The 19,028-nt window shown below is 45.3% G+C and overlaps 1 protein-coding gene across 2 annotated transcripts in view; it reads left to right on the top strand.

Annotated features, from left to right (window-relative positions):
• Nucleotides 1–19,028, top strand: part of A2M (alpha-2-macroglobulin) — a 175,297-nt gene that overhangs the window by 9,237 nt on the left and 147,032 nt on the right. For both annotated transcript variants that reach the window (XM_063962089.1, XM_063962088.1), the window contains exon 2: nucleotides 18,072–18,255. In XM_063962089.1, coding sequence (XP_063818159.1) covers nucleotides 18,072–18,255 — 184 coding nt within the window. The remainder of the gene's footprint in view (nucleotides 1–18,071; nucleotides 18,256–19,028) is intronic.

Here is a 19,028-nt window from a genome sequence, read left to right as displayed (position 1 = left end):
CTGGATAATAGCAGGTGAAGGGACAGCGTGGAGTCCACCTGCAAAAGTCATAAGAGGCAGGATTGATAACATTTCAAGAGAAGAAATCATTTAAACTGGCACTGACACCAAGGGGGCTATTCAGACCTGGGCGCAGCTGCACGTTCACATGCAGCAGCTGCATCCAGGTGGTCTGTGCACAGGCCATTGTGCACATGCGCGACCTTCCACATTCTGCCTGGATGCGGTCGCAGTGTGATTGGCAGTGGTGGCTGCGCTGCCAGGGGTCAACCTTAGTTCCAATGCATCCACAACCTTAGTTCCAATGAGTCCGCAAGCATCAGGAGGTGGCCTCACACATGTAGGGCTGCCTTGCCCTGTGCTGGGCGGTTCCCAGCATGTGAGGTGATGAACACAGATCTGGCTGCGTATGCAGACAATTGATGTAGTAGAAAAAAAGGCAGTTAAATTATAACAAGGGTTAAAGTATAATACACAGGGGCATCACTTATGTTGTGAACACCCGGTGCGGTGCCGGCAGAAAATGGGGCATGGCTTCCCGGGAGTGGGCGTGGCTTTGTGGGAGGGACGGGGCTTCCGGTTTTGACCCCGTTTTCCGTCACTTGGGGGGTTCGGGTGGTGCGGTCTGCGTCCCGCAGAGTGCTGTTTCTGCAGTGGCGGCTCCTACATAGTGACAGGAGCCGAGAGCTGCACATAATGTAACAGTGCAGCACTCGGCTCCTGTCACTGAGCAGGAGCCGGCATTTTGGTGACACCAGGTTGCGGGCCGCACCCCCCTTGTGACGCCGCTGATAATACATATCAGTTATTCAAAAGAAAACATTCAATTTATAGACGTTTTCTAGTCTGTCTAAACATATATTTTTAAAGGATATCTTCCAGTATCAAGAGCAAAATTGTTCTATAGAAACAAGGTGTGTTGTTTAGTGAAAAGTTAATTGAAATAGCAACAAATGTTGCCAGATGTAAGCAGCAAACATAGGGGGTCATTCCGAGTTGTTCGCTCGCAAGCTGCTTTTAGCAGCTTTGCACACGCTAAGCCGCGGCCTACTGGGAGTGAATCTTAGCTTATCAAAATTGCGAACGAAAAATTAGCAGAATTGCGAATAGACACTTCTTAGCAGTTTCTGAGTAGCTCCAGACTTACTCGGCATCTGCGATCAGTTCAGTCAGTGTCGTTCCTGGTTTGACGTCACAAACACACCCAGCATTCGCCCAGACACTCCTCCGTTTCTCCAGCCACTCCCGCGTTTTTCCCAGAAACGGTAGCGTTTTTTCACACACACCCATAAAACGGCAAGTTTCCGCCCAGAAACACCCACTTCCTGTCAATCACACTACGATCACCAGAACGAAGAAAAAACCTCGTAATGCTGTGAGTAAAATACCTAACTGCATAGCAAATTTACTTGGCGCAGTCGCACTGCGGACATTGCGCATGCGCATTAGCGACTAATCGCTCCGTTGCGAGGAAAAAATACAGAGCGAACAACTCGGAATGACCCCCATAGTCGTTACGGTGGCCTATGTACTAAGCACTGGAGAGAGTTTAATTAGATGGAGAAAGTACCAGCCAATCAGCTCCTAACTGCTATGTTACAGGCTGGGTTTGAAAAATGACAGTTAAGCGCTGATTGGTTGGTACTTGATCACAATGCAATTTATCACTTTTCAAGGCTTAGTACATCTGGCCCACACAGTGGGGTCTAGTCATGTAGCAGTTAAACAGGGCTTTTCTCTGCTTCCTGCTAAACCCCAGTGTACTATACTATTTTTTTGTGTGTGACACTGCCAGTCACACCGCAGTGTATAATCATACATGTATTGTGACACTGTGGGTAGTCCATGCTTTCTTGTACATAAAGGGGTGCTGTCAGAGCCGGAATATGGGGGGGGCCTGGGGGTAAGTACCCCGGGCCCCCCTTTCTAAAAGGGCCCCCCTGCGCTCGCACACAGATCGGAACTCTGATCTGCGGTGCTGTGCTCCTGACATCTATCCATAGGTTGCCCAGGCATCCTAACAGCCGCTGTGCCGGCGCCGCATAGAAGTGTAGGACAGCTGAGCGATGGCTCAGCTGTCCAATGGAGTTTAAAGGTGCAGCCTGCAGCTCAGTCATTGGCTTAGCGCGCAGGCTGCAGTGCAGGGAAGAAGTGTGGACTGTGGATCCAGCGGAGGCTAAGTGAGTGGAGGAATGAGCTCTCGCTCTCCTGTGCCAGTATCAGCCTACCAGCAGCAGAGAAAAAAGTAAGCTGGCTGTATTGTTTTTTTTTGCCAGTTTTTTTGTTAAATTGGAATGTTTGGTTCTCTGTTGTGTTGGCTTGGTGTGTATGTGTAATGTGTGTTTGTGTGTGTGTTTATACATATATATATATGTACATGTGTGTGCGTGTGTATATATATATATATATATATATATATATATATTTATATAGAGAGAGAGAGATACATATATACTGTATGTGTGTGTGTGTGTGTGTGTGTGTGTGTATATATATATATATATATATACAAATATATATATATATATAATTACTGTATGCAGGCAGCACAACCGTTAATTAGAAGTAAAGTCCCGGTGCCCACCGGAGGTACTCATACTGATGAGCCCATATACAACACCCATGGACGGCGACACTTCGGTAAAAAAATCCACAAATATGACAATGTAATTAAAACATTGAAATGTTGCAGTGTTTTGAAGGTTGTGGATTTATTACCAAAGTGCCGTCCATGGGTGTTTTATATATATATATATATATATATATATATATATATATATATATATATATATAATTCACCTGCTTCCTTGTTAGGGGCCATGCTATTTGAAGTGCCCCGGGCCTCCCCTAGCCTCAATCTGGCTCTGGGTGCTGTATCCATCCATAAAGGGGCTGCTCTGCCATTCTAGGGGTGCTTTGCACCAGTTTAAACAAAATAAAAGCTAAATATATAATTTAAAAATTATATATATATATATTTTTTTTTTTTGGGGGGGGGGCTAAATTCCAGTGTACTATACTGTTATATTTCTGTGACACTGCCTTACTAGTGTCCTCCAAAATGGCATTGTACCCACTGTCCACTTAACTACAGATATCAATGGAACGGCCAGTGTGTACGCACCATAAGAGGCAATACATACAACATAATGGTGGGGGGGGGGAGGGGGGGAGAGCCCAAGGACAATACCATCTTGTGCCTCTTTGCTTTGCATTGTGCGCTGTTTGGAGCATTGCTGCAGACCTGCCATCAGAAATTGTTGTGCCTGTGACTGATATAATATACCCCCCTCCCCATAAATAAATAAATAAATAAATAAAATAAGGAATAGATAGATAGATAGATAGATAGATATAAATAATTCCTGTGCACATACCTCTGACGCCATATTATGCCCCAAACAGTAAAGCCTCTGTCAACATATCATGCCCCCACAGTAATAATGCCCTATGCCACAGTACCTGCTTATTGTCAGGGGTTCTGCCTAATTTCAGGGGATCCCAGCCACCCTGTTCACGGCTGCCCCCTTATCAAACTATTGACTACAATGTTCCTTCCCCCCTCCCCCCCTGAGTGTCTGCTGCACTGACGTGGCAGGCAATGGGCATCACGAGCAGCAGGCGGGGGACGAACTGGGGCCCATAGCAGGGCAGCGGAAATATCAGCGGGTGCCTGGTATAAGCGGCCTTGGCTCTCGCCTCTTTGCCGGGCCAGCTCGTCCATTAGGCAGCTTTAGGCAGCTGTCTAGGGCGTCGGGATTTGTGGGGGCGCCCCTAGGTCTGCCTATCACAAAATTAAGGATGTCCCTGAAAGAAACATCCTTGTTGTACTTAATGCAAGTGGTGGTTGTGAAACTTATAAGTCACACTTTCATGTGAGGGGTTGGAAAGTGGGTTTTGGTGGTTGTTGAGGGCAGTAGGCTGAAGTTTTGCCTAGGGTGCCGAGAAACCTTGCACCGGCCCTGCCTCTTTGTCAGAGTGGCTGGGCACGGGACAGCACCCCCTTGATGACGGCCCTGCATTCCTGACTGTCTTCTTATGTATACGACAAACATTTTCATAATTTATTACACTGCCACCCTGTCTGCCACTGCAGTGCCATTCTGTTTCCTAGATGTGCCATGTTGGAAGTTTAAGTGCCATATATTTGTGCTGCTCACTTGTGTCACTCATCTTAGTCATCCAGCTACCTTGCTGCAACCTTTTGGTCTTAACTGAATGAAAACAATATTGGGAGCTGTGAGGTGGTCAGAATGACTGGATGGATGTTATTGAGGTTAATAATACTGTAGGTACAAAAACAGGATCAAATTCTTTGTTTTTAGCAGTGTTTATGATTTTTTATTACAAATATACAGATCCAAAACCAAAACATACAAGGGCAGTTTTGGCAAAACCAAATACAGATCCAAAACATGAGGGAGATATAGATCCAACACCAAAATCAAAACACGGGGGTCGGCGCACATCTCTAATATCAACCACAGTGTAATAATGAGAATTATATCCAGTATACAGAATTAGTGGGATTTTACTATAGTCAGCAGAAGTGTTCTAACAAATGATGAACCCATGTGCAGTGCCCCACCTCCCCCCATGCATTGTCCCCTAACTCCTTTGTGCACCCCCCTCCTGTCCATATGCCTTTTGCTGGTGGTGCCATCTTTCCAGTGAAGTCTTTAAGAAAATAATGCATGCATGCAGTGTCGGACTGGGGCATGAAGGGCCCACCGGGGGAATGCAGTGATAGGGGCCAATACTTAGGGGTGTGGCCAGACTACAAAGTGGGTGTGACCAGCCCCCACAGAAGCTTTAAAAACACAATAGTCTAATGCAGTGTAATGCAACATATCTATCATGTATAATACAGTGCACAGTCTGGAACCTGATCCCTAGAGGAAGGAGTGGGACCTCAGGCAGTGGGGCCTACCAGTGGTTTCCCTGGTACCCCCGTGGGCCAGTCTGACCCTGCATGCATGGAACATAGCAAAGAGTCTTTGTTATCTCCTGTGCAGGGACCATGGACTCATTATAAATAGGCCACTGATAGTTGGTCATTTTGGAAAAAAATTAACAATTCCAGGGACAAAAAAACATAAAGAAACCTTTAGAAACTGTCCCTAGTATCTCACCATATACATGAAAAGTCAGGATACAAGAGTGTAAATATAAATGCACCTGCCCAACAGCACAGTGGGTCTGATTCATGTTTGGAAGTAAAGCAAAAAAGCAAGCAACTGAACCATACCTCCCATCTTTCAGGTTCCTGGAAGAGGGACAGCATCGCGTAGCCTCACGGCAATTGCCGCAATCGTAAACCTCGCCCCCCCCCCCCTTTTTGTCACTATGGGGGCAGGGACAGCACTCAGTGAGCTGCTGGCCATGCCCCCTGTCCCTCTCTGTTGGGGAATAGACGCTGTGCGCATGCACACAGCGTCTATTCACCGCTGCTTTGATCAGAGCAGCAAGTGACAGGGGGGATCTCCCAACTGCCTCCCCACACGCGGGACACTGCGACCCGCAGGTGGGACATCGGGACAGACCGTGAAAAACGGGACTGTCCCGCCAAAATCGGGACAGTTGGGAGGTATGATTGAACTAGACAAAATCATGTGCACTACAGGTGGGATTTACATTTGGGTGGGTTATATTGTTTCTGTGCAGGGTAAATACTGGCTGCTTTATTTTTACACTGCAATTTTGGTTTCAGTTTGCACACACCACACCCAAATCTAACTCTCTCTGCACATGTTACATCTTCCCCACCTGCAATGCAACATGGGGGGGTAATTCAGATCTGATTGCTGCTGTGCATTTTTGCACAGCGGGCGATCTGATCTGAACTGCGCATGCACCATTATGCGCCGGCGCGTCACACAACAGCGACAGGCATTGGCGCCTTGCGACGGGATGGTGCGAAAAATCTGAATGCGCGGGCGTTCGCAAGGTGATTGACAGGAAGAGGCCGTGTGTGGGTGGCAACTGACCATTATCCAGGAGTGGCCGGAAAAACGCAGGCGGACTCAGGCGTTTTTAAGGAGGGTGTCTGACGTCAGCTCCGGCCCCGATCAGCAGGATTACATCACAGCGCTGAGTAAGTCCTGGGTTGTGCAGAGACTGCACAAACTGATTTTTGTGCAGCTCTGCTAACGAAGCGATCGCACACTTTTCCCACTGTAGGTGGCGACTATCTGATGGCAGGGCAGCAAAAAATGCAGCCCAGTGATCAGATCTGAATTACCCACATGGTTTTGCCCAATTGCTAACTTTTTTAATTTGCTAACAACTATGAATAACCCCCTCTATGCAAAAGCAGCCAGTGGCAACATTGGGGGTAATTCCAAGTTGATCGCTGCAGGATTTTTGTTAGCAATTGGGCAAAACCATGTGCACTGCAGGGGAGGCAGATATAACATGTGCAGAGAGAGATAGATTTGGGTGTGGTGAGTTCAATCTGCAATCTAAATTGCAGTGTAAAAATAAAGCAGCCAGTATGTACCCTGCACAGAAATAAAATAACCCACCCAAATCTAACTCTTTCTGCACATGTTATATCTGCCTCCCCTGCAGTGCACATGGTTTTGCCCAATTGCTATCAAAAATCCTGCTGCGATCAACTTGGAATTACCCCCATGGGCCCTCATTCCGAGTTGTTCGCTCGCTAGCTGCTTTTAGCAGCATTGCACACGCTAGGCCGCCGCCCTCTGGGAGTGTATCTTTGCTTAGCAGAATAGTGAACGAAAGATTAGCAGAACTGCTAATAATTAATTCTTTGCAGTTTCTGAGTAGCTCCAGACCTACTCACAGATTGCGATCAGCTCGGCCCGTTTAGTTCCTGGTTTGACGTCACAAACACGCCCTGCGTTTGGCCAGCCACTCCCCCATTTCTCCAGACACTCCCGCGTTTTCCCCTGACACGCCTGCGTTTTTTAGCACACTCCCGGAAAACGCACAGTTACCACCCAGAAACGCCCCTTTCCTGTCAATCATTCACCGATCAGCAGTGCGACTGAAAAGCGCAGCAGGATCCACAGCAAAACTGGTAAGTTTTTAGTTAAATAACTAAGCGCATGCGCCCTGCGTGCCTTGCGCATGCGCATTTTGCAACAAATCGCAGCATAGCGAAAATCGGCAACGAGCGAACAACTCGGAATGACCCCCATGGTTTGTTCCAGACACAAAGTTACTTGCTTTTTTGCTTTACTTACAAACTAGAGTCAGGCCCTGTAGCTCTAGAAATTATGGGGTTCATTCCGAGTTGATCGCACCAAGCAACTTTTTGCTGCTGGTGCGATCAACTAATCTCCGCCTATGGGGGAGTGTGTTTTAGCATAGCAGGGCTGCGAACGCTTGTGCAGCCCTGCTATGCTAAAAAAGTTTCACTCAAAACAAGAACAGCCCTGCAGCTACTCACCCAGTGCGACGGATCCAGCGATGAAGGTCCCGGTCCTGACGTCAGACATCCACCCTACCTTCGCCTGGACACGCCTGCGTTCTTCTTACCACTCCCTGAAAACGGCTGGAAACAGTGAGTATCCACCCCGGAATGCCTCCCGCCTGTCCATCTTCTTGCGATCGCCGCTGCGATCACATTTGTCGCTAGCGGCATCATTGCCCGGTGACGATCATTGCCAGGCAACGATGCGTGTGCACAATGCGTCCGCCGCGCATGAGCATTTCCGACCCGTTCGCACCGCAGCGAAGAACCGCTGCGTGTGAACGGATCGGAATGACCCCCTATGTCCGTGATGGCATACATGTTTGTATCTATAGAAAATGTGTTCATATCACTCTTCTTAAGACTTTTCTGTTATTAAATGAATGCAGTGTAGTACAAATAAGAGGAAGTTGCACAACTGAGAACAAAATCTGTGTCATTAAAGTCTTAATTACATTTCTGTTTGCTAGCCAGAGATTATATTGTCATATTGTTTAGGCCTAATCCTTTTGGAGAACATTATGAAATGTCACCATGATTATTTACGTTCTAGTTTAAATGTAAATAAAGACAATGGAGATCCTCCCATCCTTCTTGGATCATGATGCAAATTTGAATTGTCATGCCTGTTATGATGGCCGAGCTGTGCAAAAAGTGCACCTGTTCTTTGTGTTCTTACACCTGTCCTATTTTTGCACATTCCTATGTGTTTACCTACAAATACAGTAGTTGCCTTATTCTTCATGTTGTTGTGGCTTATAGTCTGTAATATGTAGAGCCGTAACTAGACTTTTTTGGTGCCCTGTGCCAGAAAGAGAACTGGCGCCCCCCCGATCTTTAATTTTTCCAAAAGGGACATAAAGCGCATGCGTCATGGGGAAGGAGCATGACAGTATTGATCCCAGAAAAAGCCCATGCTATGATGCCCATTCTCACATTTTGTTATATTTTATACACACTCTCAAGTTAAGTTCATGAATGTTGTATAGGTATTACCATCGGAAGGCGTTGGCAGGGGTGTATCTTGGGGTCCAGGCGCCCCTGGCAAAGTATGGACTGGCGACCCCCATATTTGAAATAGGGAAGGTGCATGTGCAAAAAAGGGTCATGATCTTGTGGGAAAGGAGCATGACTATACAATAGTACCCCCTAATCAAATTACGCTACACAGTAGTACCCTTTATACACATCATGCCCACACAGTAGCAGTTCCCTTTACACATCATGCCTACACAGTAATCCTTATCACACTGTGGAGACATCAGCAGTGCATGGCCTGGCCAAGGAGACAATGCCACCTAGGCCAGGTGGTATAATCAAATAGTAGTGCAGTGAAAAATAGTGCAGTGCAGCGCACTACCTAATTCAGGTGTCCAGCACTGCACCATACTATGAGATGAAAATGAAAATAAACTGCAGCTCCCGACAGCAAGGGTTGCTGTGAATTTTTGTTTAATTTCAGTTTCTTCCTTGTACTGCATTGTGGTGCCGGACACCGGTGCCAGCTCCTGCCTGCTGAGCGAGCCTCCACCCTCCATCCCAGGCAATGCACAGGCAGCTCAGCACGCCAGGTATTGCCAGACACTATGACTTAAGGCAGGGGTCTTCAACCTTTAAGACAGTGTGGGCCACATTACAAAAATAAAGTTAAATCTGAGGGCCACTAAACGCATTTTGCTGCCTGTGCTCCAGGTCTCCACGTGTTCCTCGCTCCCTTCCCAGCAGTTATCCCAGGCTCAGGAGGCCTTCCACATATTATATATCCATATTTACAGTGGTGCAAGTAGAAAAATTTTATTAATGTTACTGTGTATGCGTGCGCCAAAAAATGGGTGTGGCCAATAAAAATGGGGGCGTGATACACATATTGGGGGGGGGGCAGATACACATATGTCACCAATAGTGCAGTTCCATATACACATACGCCCCCAATAGTGCAGTGCCAGAGACACATATGACCCCAATAGTGCCAGATACACATATGTCTCCAATAGTGCCAGATTCAGATATGCCCCCAATAGTGCAGTGCCAGATGCACATATGCCCCTAATAGTGCCAGATACACATATGCCTCCAATGGTGCCAGATGCACATATGCCCCCAATAGTGCAGTGCTAGATGCACATATGCCCCTAATAGTGCCAGATACACATATGTCTCCAATAGTGCCAGATTCACATATGTCCCCAGAAGTGCAGTGCCAGATGCACATATGCCCCCAATAGTGCAGTGCCAGATACACATATGCCCCCAATAGTGCCAGATACACATATGTCTCCAATAGTGCCAGATTCACATATGCCCCCAGAAGTGCAGTGCCAGATACACATAAGCCCTCAATAGTGGCAGATACACATGTGCCCCAGTAGTGCAGTGCCAGATGCACATATGCCCCTAATAGACAGCACAGACACGACAATCATCCCCCCTGCATATACAGACAGCACAGACACCATGATCATTCCCCTCCCCCTCACATAGACTGCACAGGCACCATACTAACCCATCCCCCACATTTACAGACAGCACAGGCACCATGCTCAAACCCCCCCCCCCCCCACACACACACACACCCCGCCCCAATATAGACAGGCAGCACAGGCATCATGATTAATCCCCCTCCCCCACATTGTGAGACAGCACAGGCACCATGATAAATTCCCACACACACCCACACAAACATATACAAACAGCATAGGCACTATAATTAATCCCCCACCCCCCACATGTATAGTCAGCACAGGCATCATGAATAACGAACACACACATGCAGCACAGACACCATGATTATTCCCCCTCACACAAACACACACTTATATGAAGACAGCACAGGCAGACTTATAATCACCCCCCCCCCCACCCCCTATAGATAGCACATGCGCCCGCCCGCCCGCCACGCTGGGTCCCGCACTCATGTAGGACAAGGTGACTTCTACTGGCATATATAAACATAGTACCTCACCGCAGAAATCAGAGGAGCCTGTCACCACGCACGATCAGGCTCAGCCTGAGAGGAGCACACTACCCGGAGCTCAGCGCCGCGTCACGTGACTCTCTGCGCTGCAGCAGCTGTACTGGCAGCTACTCCCCCTACTTCCCAGCAGCCAGTGCAGCTGCCGCAGCGCAGGAAGTCACGCAACATGGCGCTGAGTTCCAGTGCACACCAGAGGGCTCCGGAGGATCTTTAAAAAAAAAAAAAAAGAAGTAACAATTTAAACCCGTGCTAGGCGGCCGGGTGGAGGGCCACGGAGATCAGCTCAGCGGGCCTCGGGTTGAAGACCCCTGGCTTAAGGTATTCAACCCATTAGCCAAGGATGGCAATGCCGGGCGGCGCCCTCTGCTTGGCTGGCGCCCCTGGCAAGTGCCATCCTGGCCAATGGGTAGATACGCCCCTTGGCGTTGGGGTAGGAGACAGGGGCGGCCAGGAGTTGCTGAGCTTCAAAAAGGGTGGAAGCTGTAAGTGAAAGTAATTCAAACAGATAATTGACAAGTGCCGCCAACAGCGCCCCCTACCCTGCAGCGCTATGTGCGGTGGCACTCTCCGCACACACACACACACACACACGCACGCACGCACGCACGCACGCACGCACACACACACACACACACAAACACACACACACACCTAGTTACGGCCCTGGTAATATGGCCAGAAATACACCCATGTATTTTTGCCTCAGGAATCTGGCACTTATCAATGTAGGGACTGATGAATAGTTGTAAGTCGGCTGCAGTTGCACTCACTTTGTGTTCACACAACTAAATTTGGATATTCACCCATATGCTGTCCGCTGTAACTCTGCGCTTGGTTTCATAGCTGTCATCATGCATTGCACCATGGCCCGCAGCCAGCAGCATTATGAGTCAGGCTGACTCATTATACCCCACCGTTCATGCCGTGGGCTGCCAGTCCCCATCCCAGTCCCAGTAAAATAGAATGAGCTTCTGCTGTGCTTGCTGTCCAGCCCTTCTCCTCCCCCTTCATCCCCTTATTTTATCCTGACTAACCCGGATCTTTCTACCTGGGGCTGTTCTTGCCATCAGAACCAGGGATCTGATGTCATGATCTCATGACCATCCCCAGCATTACATGGAAAAGTCACCCTCCATGTTAGTCTGTAGCTCTGGGCCCAGGTAAACCAACTGTAATATAGGGGAGGCAAAACAACCTCCCAGGTTATAAAGGTTAACAATAAGTCATGGTAATTTCTAATAAAAATTTTAATACATAATATAAAAGTGCATGGAATAAAGTTTCTTTTCAATTGGTTTTGAAAATGGTATAATCCAGATGGTGGCCTTTATGCGTGATATACATTTGTAGTCGATTTCTGAAGTTTATCACTCGGCAGGTAATTTCCAGTGCTATCGCTGCAATTTCTTGACAAAGCTCACTTTCATTTGTCTGGCTACGTTAACAAGCAGAATTTTAATTACTGGGCAGAAAACTATCCTTATCAACTTCATGAAAGGCCTCTAAACAGCCAATGAGGCCATCTGAAAGCTGAGGTCTACAAACATTGACCAAGAACATTAATGATCTGAAAGCTGCTATACACCAAGAAATGATGAGATCATATTCAAACCCAATTGAAAATAAACTGTATTCCATGCATGTTTAGATTATGTACTAAAATTTTGAATAGCATTTTTCATGCATTTTTGTTAACCTCTAAAATTCATGAGTTTTTTTTTGCTTCACACTCCTCTTATCACTGTTTGTCGCCCACTCCCTATAACCTACTTTCTGTCCCTGTCACCCACTGTCTATACTGTACCTGTCATCCTCTCCCTGTTACTTACTGCCTCTCCCTGTCACCCACTGCCTATACCTGTTACCCACTACATCTCCCTGTTGTCCATTGCCTATACCTGTCACCCACTGCATGCTGTTTATTTGTCACTGCCTCCCTTTCACCCACTGCCTCTCCCTGTCATCCGCTGCCTCTCCCTGTCACCCACTGCCATTCCCTGTCACCACCTGCCTCTCCCTGCCATCCATTGCCTATACCTGTCACCCCCTGCAAATATATCTCACTCATTCCATCTCCCTGTCACCCGCTGCCTCTCCCTGTCACCCAGTGGCTCACCATCACCCTATCCAGTCATCCACTACCTCTCCCTTTTAGCCTCTTCCTGTCACCCATTGCCTTTCCAGTCACCTACTACCCATCACCCTGTGCCTCTTGTGTCACCCACTGCTTTTCCCTGTCAACCTCTACCTCTCACCGTTATCCTCTGCCTCTCCCCATCACCTATTTCACATCACCCACTGCCTCTACCTGTCATCCACTGCCTATCTCATCATCCACTGCCTCTCTCTGTCACCCACTGCCTCTCCTATCACCCACTGCCTTCTCCCTGTCACCCACTGCCTATCCCATCACAAACTGCCTCTCCCTGTCACCCACTGCCATGTGGGATATTGTTATCTTAGGATGGGGTGGAGGAGGGTTGCCCAAAGCATATTTTTGGACCTTGGCCCATAACTCACAAGTTCCACCACTGCAGCAGTCTAACCCTAACCGTGCTCATATGCAGTCTAACCCTAACCCTCCACCTATGCCTAACCCTAAAACTAACCAATACTCACCTGGGCATCCATCAGCATTGTGAGCATTGTAAATGTCAGGATTCTGACCGTTGACAGCTTGACAGATGAGATCCTGACTACATACCGGTGCATGCAGTCCCACAAGCCTCCATATACTACACTGGGGGTAATTCCAAGTTGATCGCAGCAGGATTTGTTTTAGCAGTTGGGCAAAACCATGTGCACTGCAGGTATATAACATGTGCAGATAGAGTTAGATTTGGGTGGGTTATTTTATTTCTGTGCAGATTAAATACTGGCTGCTTTATTTTTACACTGCAAATTAGATTGCAGATTGAACACACCACACCCAAATCTAACTCTCTCTGCACATGTTATATCTGCCTCCCCTGCAGTGCGCATGGTTTTGCCCAACTGCTAAAAAAAATCCTGCTGCGATCAACTTGGAATTACCCCCATTATGTACATTATTGCTTTTCCCGATTTAGTGCACCAGCCGCATGCCAATGATCAATAATGCTGTCGAGTTATCTAGTGTTTCCATAGACTAGTGCAACACGTGTCTTATTTACTATTATCTGAATGTATGATTCAATACTGGCTTGGCTTGTTTTCACCATGTTTGTATTTGAGCCTGTTCTTAGGCATTAATTATGTTTGCCTATTGCCCAGGAACCTGAACAACAATTCTAATTTTGCACCTGCACTGTAGGCACTGAGGGGGTAATTAAGACCTGATTGCACCTCTGCGAATTTGCAGAGGTTTGCGATCAGATACTGTAGTCGCTGCCCAGACAGAGTGAAAATCTGCGCCATGCAAGTCTGCGTATGCCTTGTGTGTTCAAACTGACCCAAAACTAACTCTCTTTGCACATGTTATATCTGCCCCACCTGCAGTGCACATGGTTTTGCCCATTGGCTAACAAATTTGCTGCTGCAATCAGATCTGAATTAGGCCCATGGTTTTGACCAATATAAAAAGTTTGCTGCTGCGATCAGGTCTGAATTAGGCAATAAATCCAGTCTTTTTTTCATCCTTAGTTGACCTCTGGACAAACTCTATCCAAGTTTTATATTGCTGACTCTAGAAGTGCAAATAATTGCTAATAACCTGTTTTTGGTATGCTTTTAAGTTACCTTGTGTGGCCAAGAGGATGATATCCAAAAAACCTAAAAGGAGAATTATGGTGACGTGAAAGGGAATTTTAAATTACACAGTGTTATGATTATTAAGGGGAGATTTGTCAAAACTTTGAGATTTAAATAGTGAGGTTGCCCCTAGCTTCCAGTCAGCTTGTGCAGTAGCTATCATGTATCTAATAATCTCAAATCTTTTCTATCGGGCAGATTTATTAACCTTTTTTAATAAAATAATGTGAAAAAGGGTGTTTTCACACCCTTTTCACTTTATTTTAGTATCACTTGAATGTATTAAAGGGCTTTTGCAGCAGTTTTTGTGAAAGAGTATCTCAGTATCATTGCAATCTAGGACGATAAGAACTGTCTCTATTTTATGTCTCTTTAAAATCCTTCCCTGCAAAGTACCACCTCACACATAGAGATAGATTTTAAATGGCAATAAGATAAAATGCAAAACACTCCTGGTTGCCCTTTTAAACCTCGTTGCCAGAACTGCTGCAAACCTCAAAAGCTGCCCTTAGTATATATACCCCATTGCTTCCCAGTATACTGACTTAGCTCTATGAAAAGGTCAGACATATCTGCAGTGCCAGATTACCAAATAGGCAGAGTAGGCACCGGCCTATGAGCCATGCGCCTTTTAGAGGCCCTGCAACAGCGGATCAAAATAATACTTCTTTTAGACTAAATATTGCAGGTCGCAGCTGAGAGCCTGACACGGGTGCTACCCGGCTGCGACCCGCATCAGCCCACTTTCGCACCGCATTACCAACCCGGCATATTGCCGGGTTGGTGACGTCGCCGATGACACGGCGGGGGTAGCGCTTGGAGATCACATGATCTCCAAGCGCTGCCCGTCTATACACTATAAACGGGAGCCGGGTTGATGCGATCCGCCTACCGTTTACACAGCACAGTTTGCCGGGCTGAACACGTGTTCAACCTTGCAAACTACCCAAATTGGAATACTGGGTAATTCGACCCGGATTATTCCAAGTCCGCCCTTTCACACCGCACAGCAACACGGGTTATGCACGTTCATGTGCAATAACCCGTGTTATATGCTGGCGAGGTAAAGGGGTATAATATAGATTTGATCTTGAAAGAAAATGACAATCAAGCTTTCTTAAATTGTTTCTAGCAGATAGAAAAAAATTAATCAACTCAAAGAAATGAAAACTTTACATTAAAGAAAATACTGTAATAATGTAATGTACCCATTAACAATTTAAAGTATATAAACCATAGACATCAGATTCACATTACAGTTTCCAGATCATAGACTGTTGGTTGGTTGGTTGGTTGGTTGGTTGGTTGGTTGGTTGGTTGGTTGGTTGGTTGGGAACAGTATTCAGTCAACCCAAATCTGTTGCATCAATTATACTACAAAAAAAAACATTTTGAAACTTACCTCCCAGTAAATCCTAACTGTATTTGTTTGGCATGATCAGAAATTTGTGAAACAATGCGCAGATTGTGTTATCAAATTATTTTCTTCAATATATGACTATCACATTCCTTATAATCCCTTTAAGTAATTTACCAACAACAAAGGCAGTCTCACAATTCTTTAATTTCCACTCTGTATGTATTCTCTTTAAAGGGTTATTGCTCTTTGCCAATCTTGCGGTTGTTGATGGGAGTTTTTATGAATAGAGTAAACAGTGGTCCATCAATATCTGAACTTAGCTACTTTACCTCACATGAGTAGATACAATATCAGTCAGGTGCTTCATTAGTGGTAATCTTGTCCTGTGTTAGACAAGTAACATTTAATAGTGTGCACATACTATTGTTACATAGCCAATTTCCTGATGGTGTCCTCCTTTGTTTAAACTAGGGAAAAACACATATTCAAAGGTCACCTTTCACTATATCATCTTTAGCTATTTCTACTACTGTACTTTGGAATTGAGTTGCCCAATATTCTAAGTTTTACTTAAATTTGTTGTTTATATACTTGAAAATTATTTTTATCATTATTTTTAGTCTTTCGTAGTTTTAAAAGTTTAAACTGCCTTTTTTTCCTTATTACCTCCAATTCTTTGTTACTTAATCACACTGGCCTTTTATTTTTAGAGGATTTTGCTTACAGGTATAACTCACAAATGTATTATTTTAAAAAGTTTGAAAAAAAATCTTATTTGAATATTCTTTGCCAGTCTACAAGCTCTAATGTGTAGTGACACTAAATTGAGTAGAAGTAATAAAACTAATGAAAGCACAAACTTATACTAATAATTTTGCAATTTACTGAAGTTTTAGTTTTTGGTGAAGTTTTCCTTTATATTGAATACAACAGTAAAGTAATTAAAATGTAATACTTTATAAATACGGAATTGAGACAAAAAGAAACTACCACGCTTGACAGTCAACAGCAGTAAATTAGTGGTGGCCCAACCCAAACTTTGCAGCATTTGCACACATTTACGTTTATACTGTATACTCGGGTTGAGTACGATATCCTGGTGGTAACCTTCCTGATGTTCACAATACCGACAGTGAAATCCCAGTGGTCAAAATCCTGATAAATTTTAGTGAGCATCCTAACCTCTCGCAGCCTAAGCCTAACCATACTCTTTGGCAAACTAATCCTCACCGTCCCCTTTGGCAGCCTAACCCTAACCATGCCCTTTTGCAAACTAATCCTAACCGTCCCCCTTCAGCAGCCTAACCCTAACCATCCCCTCCCATAGCCTAACCCTAACTGTCATATTCGTCAGACTAATCCATACCACCCCCTCCCAAAACCAACTCCCTAACCCTTCTCCTAGTGCCTAATCCTTTTAGCCCCCCATCGGGATTCGTCTGTATTTTCACAGTCGGGATTTTGCAGCTGGTATTGTGACTGTTGGGATCAAGATCACATCCCTATATTCTTTGGTGGGTTGCTACCATTTAACTGTTTTGATTACATTTTACCTTTTGGAGAGAAGTTCACAAAAATAGCCATTATCTAGATTTAGTTTATTACAAAATGGGATACGGTCGTTAGGTCGACCCAACTTAGGTCAACACTCATTAGGTCATCCACTGAAGGTCGACATTGCCATTAGGTCGATATGCATTAGGTCGACATGGTCATTAGGTTGACATGTACTAGGTCAACAGGTCAAAAGGTCGACATGAGTTTTCTTATGTATTTGCAAGTGTTCTTTTATACTGTAGCTTGGGCAGAATTTTGTCATCTAGGTTAATCCTATTTAATAAAAGGCTAATGCTGCGCCTTACCTCTATGGGGGGATTCAAGTGTTTTGCACACCAGTGGCCACTAGATAGCGCCTGACAGAGCAATTCAAGTGTTCCTCCATTCAGGCGTTCACAGCCACCAGCGCTAACATTACTATTATGTTGTTCCGTCATTTTGACGGCTGTAACTAGTTGGATAATAATCGACTAATCTTGTAACCAATCTTGTAACTTGTGGACTATGGAGACCTTTATCCAGCATGTAGAACACAAAGCTGCTTTGGACTGGTCCATCTGCTTCACCAAGTGGTTTGAGCGCATGCAACTTTGCATAGACTCCTCTGGCAAACACTCCCCTCGTATCTTGCTGTCAGCTTATGTATTGGACTGATGATAAGTATGCTTACTCTTTGGGGTCAATACTACTATACTATAAAATATCATGCAGTATCTTTAGAATTCCAACTGCTATTTAGGATAATTTATACGCAATTCCCAGCTGTCACTGACCGAATCCGTGGGTTATTGCTTTTGTATGATTGATCATTCATCTGAAGGGTCATGTTGTACTCCATTCTCAGCTGAGCCTGTTATACTAGAGCTTTAATATACAAGCAGGACCCTTTATAGAAAAATTAGCATAGCAGTAAATAATATATTAGAGGAAATTATTAAAGCAGAAACAGCATAATTACACCTGTTTTTTCCCTTAGAAACCTAACCCATAACATTTTATTCTTATGTTTTCAGGACGTATATGCTGTTGGTTCCCACCCTACTGAAGGCTGGACATGAACAGAAATTCTGCCTGCATCTGTCCCATCTTAATGAGTCTGTGACTGCAACAGTGACTCTGGAAACGGAGCAACAGAACATCACGTTACTAGAGAAACACATCACACAAACTGACCATGACAACTGCGTCACATTTGCGGTGAGAATTGGAGATCAATGTAAATTCATTTTAATGCTATTAGATAATAATTTGTGTGCCTCATACCTCAGTGATATCAATGGTTTCTAGTGATTTCATAGGCTGCATTCACTTGAATTTTGGTTCTGAGGTCAGTAAAGGCTCCCTCCGTTAGGCCGCTTGGCAACATCAAAATGATGTTATTACCAAAGTTAATGTACTTGTTCTGTGATATTCCTTATGTTACACCCTGTAACTTTTGTGTTCTATGAAGAAAATTATGCTCTCATATTGTACTGTATGTATGGGAGGATAAGACTCCTCGCGTGGTATTTCCCCCGCATGGTCCATCTAAATGACAAGGAGGTTTAACTCTCCCTGACTTAGTTTGCTATCATTAGGCAGCAGTGCTTTCCCTTTTGAGCAGTAGGTTCCATACCCCTGATTTGAAGCCATGGGTGGACCTGAAGTGTGCCCTCGTCTTCCAGACCTCCTCTGGTCTCCCAGCCGGCTCCGTCTGCAGCACTCTCTGACTCTGACATCATGAAAGTATAGGACACCAAGCTCCCTTTACATTTTGACTTTGCTCTCCCTACTAGAAATGTGTCTCTCAAAACTCTTGATTTGATGTTACCGCATCTCTATGTCTCCTATTGGCTACGTCTGTGTATTACGGCTCTAGCAGATATATTCTCCCCATCCTCCATTATCTCTTTCCCAGATATATGTGCTAAATTTGGGTTGGGGTTTTCGGCCTGTGTTTATTATCTCCAGCTAAGGCATTGGGTGTTGGC

Source organism: Pseudophryne corroboree, chromosome 3, assembly GCF_028390025.1.
Source record: "Pseudophryne corroboree isolate aPseCor3 chromosome 3, aPseCor3.hap2, whole genome shotgun sequence".
Classification (NCBI taxonomy): domain Eukaryota; kingdom Metazoa; phylum Chordata; class Amphibia; order Anura; family Myobatrachidae; genus Pseudophryne; species Pseudophryne corroboree.
The sequence above is the reverse complement of the archived record's forward strand: the minus strand, read 5'-3'. Positions and strand labels throughout refer to the sequence as shown.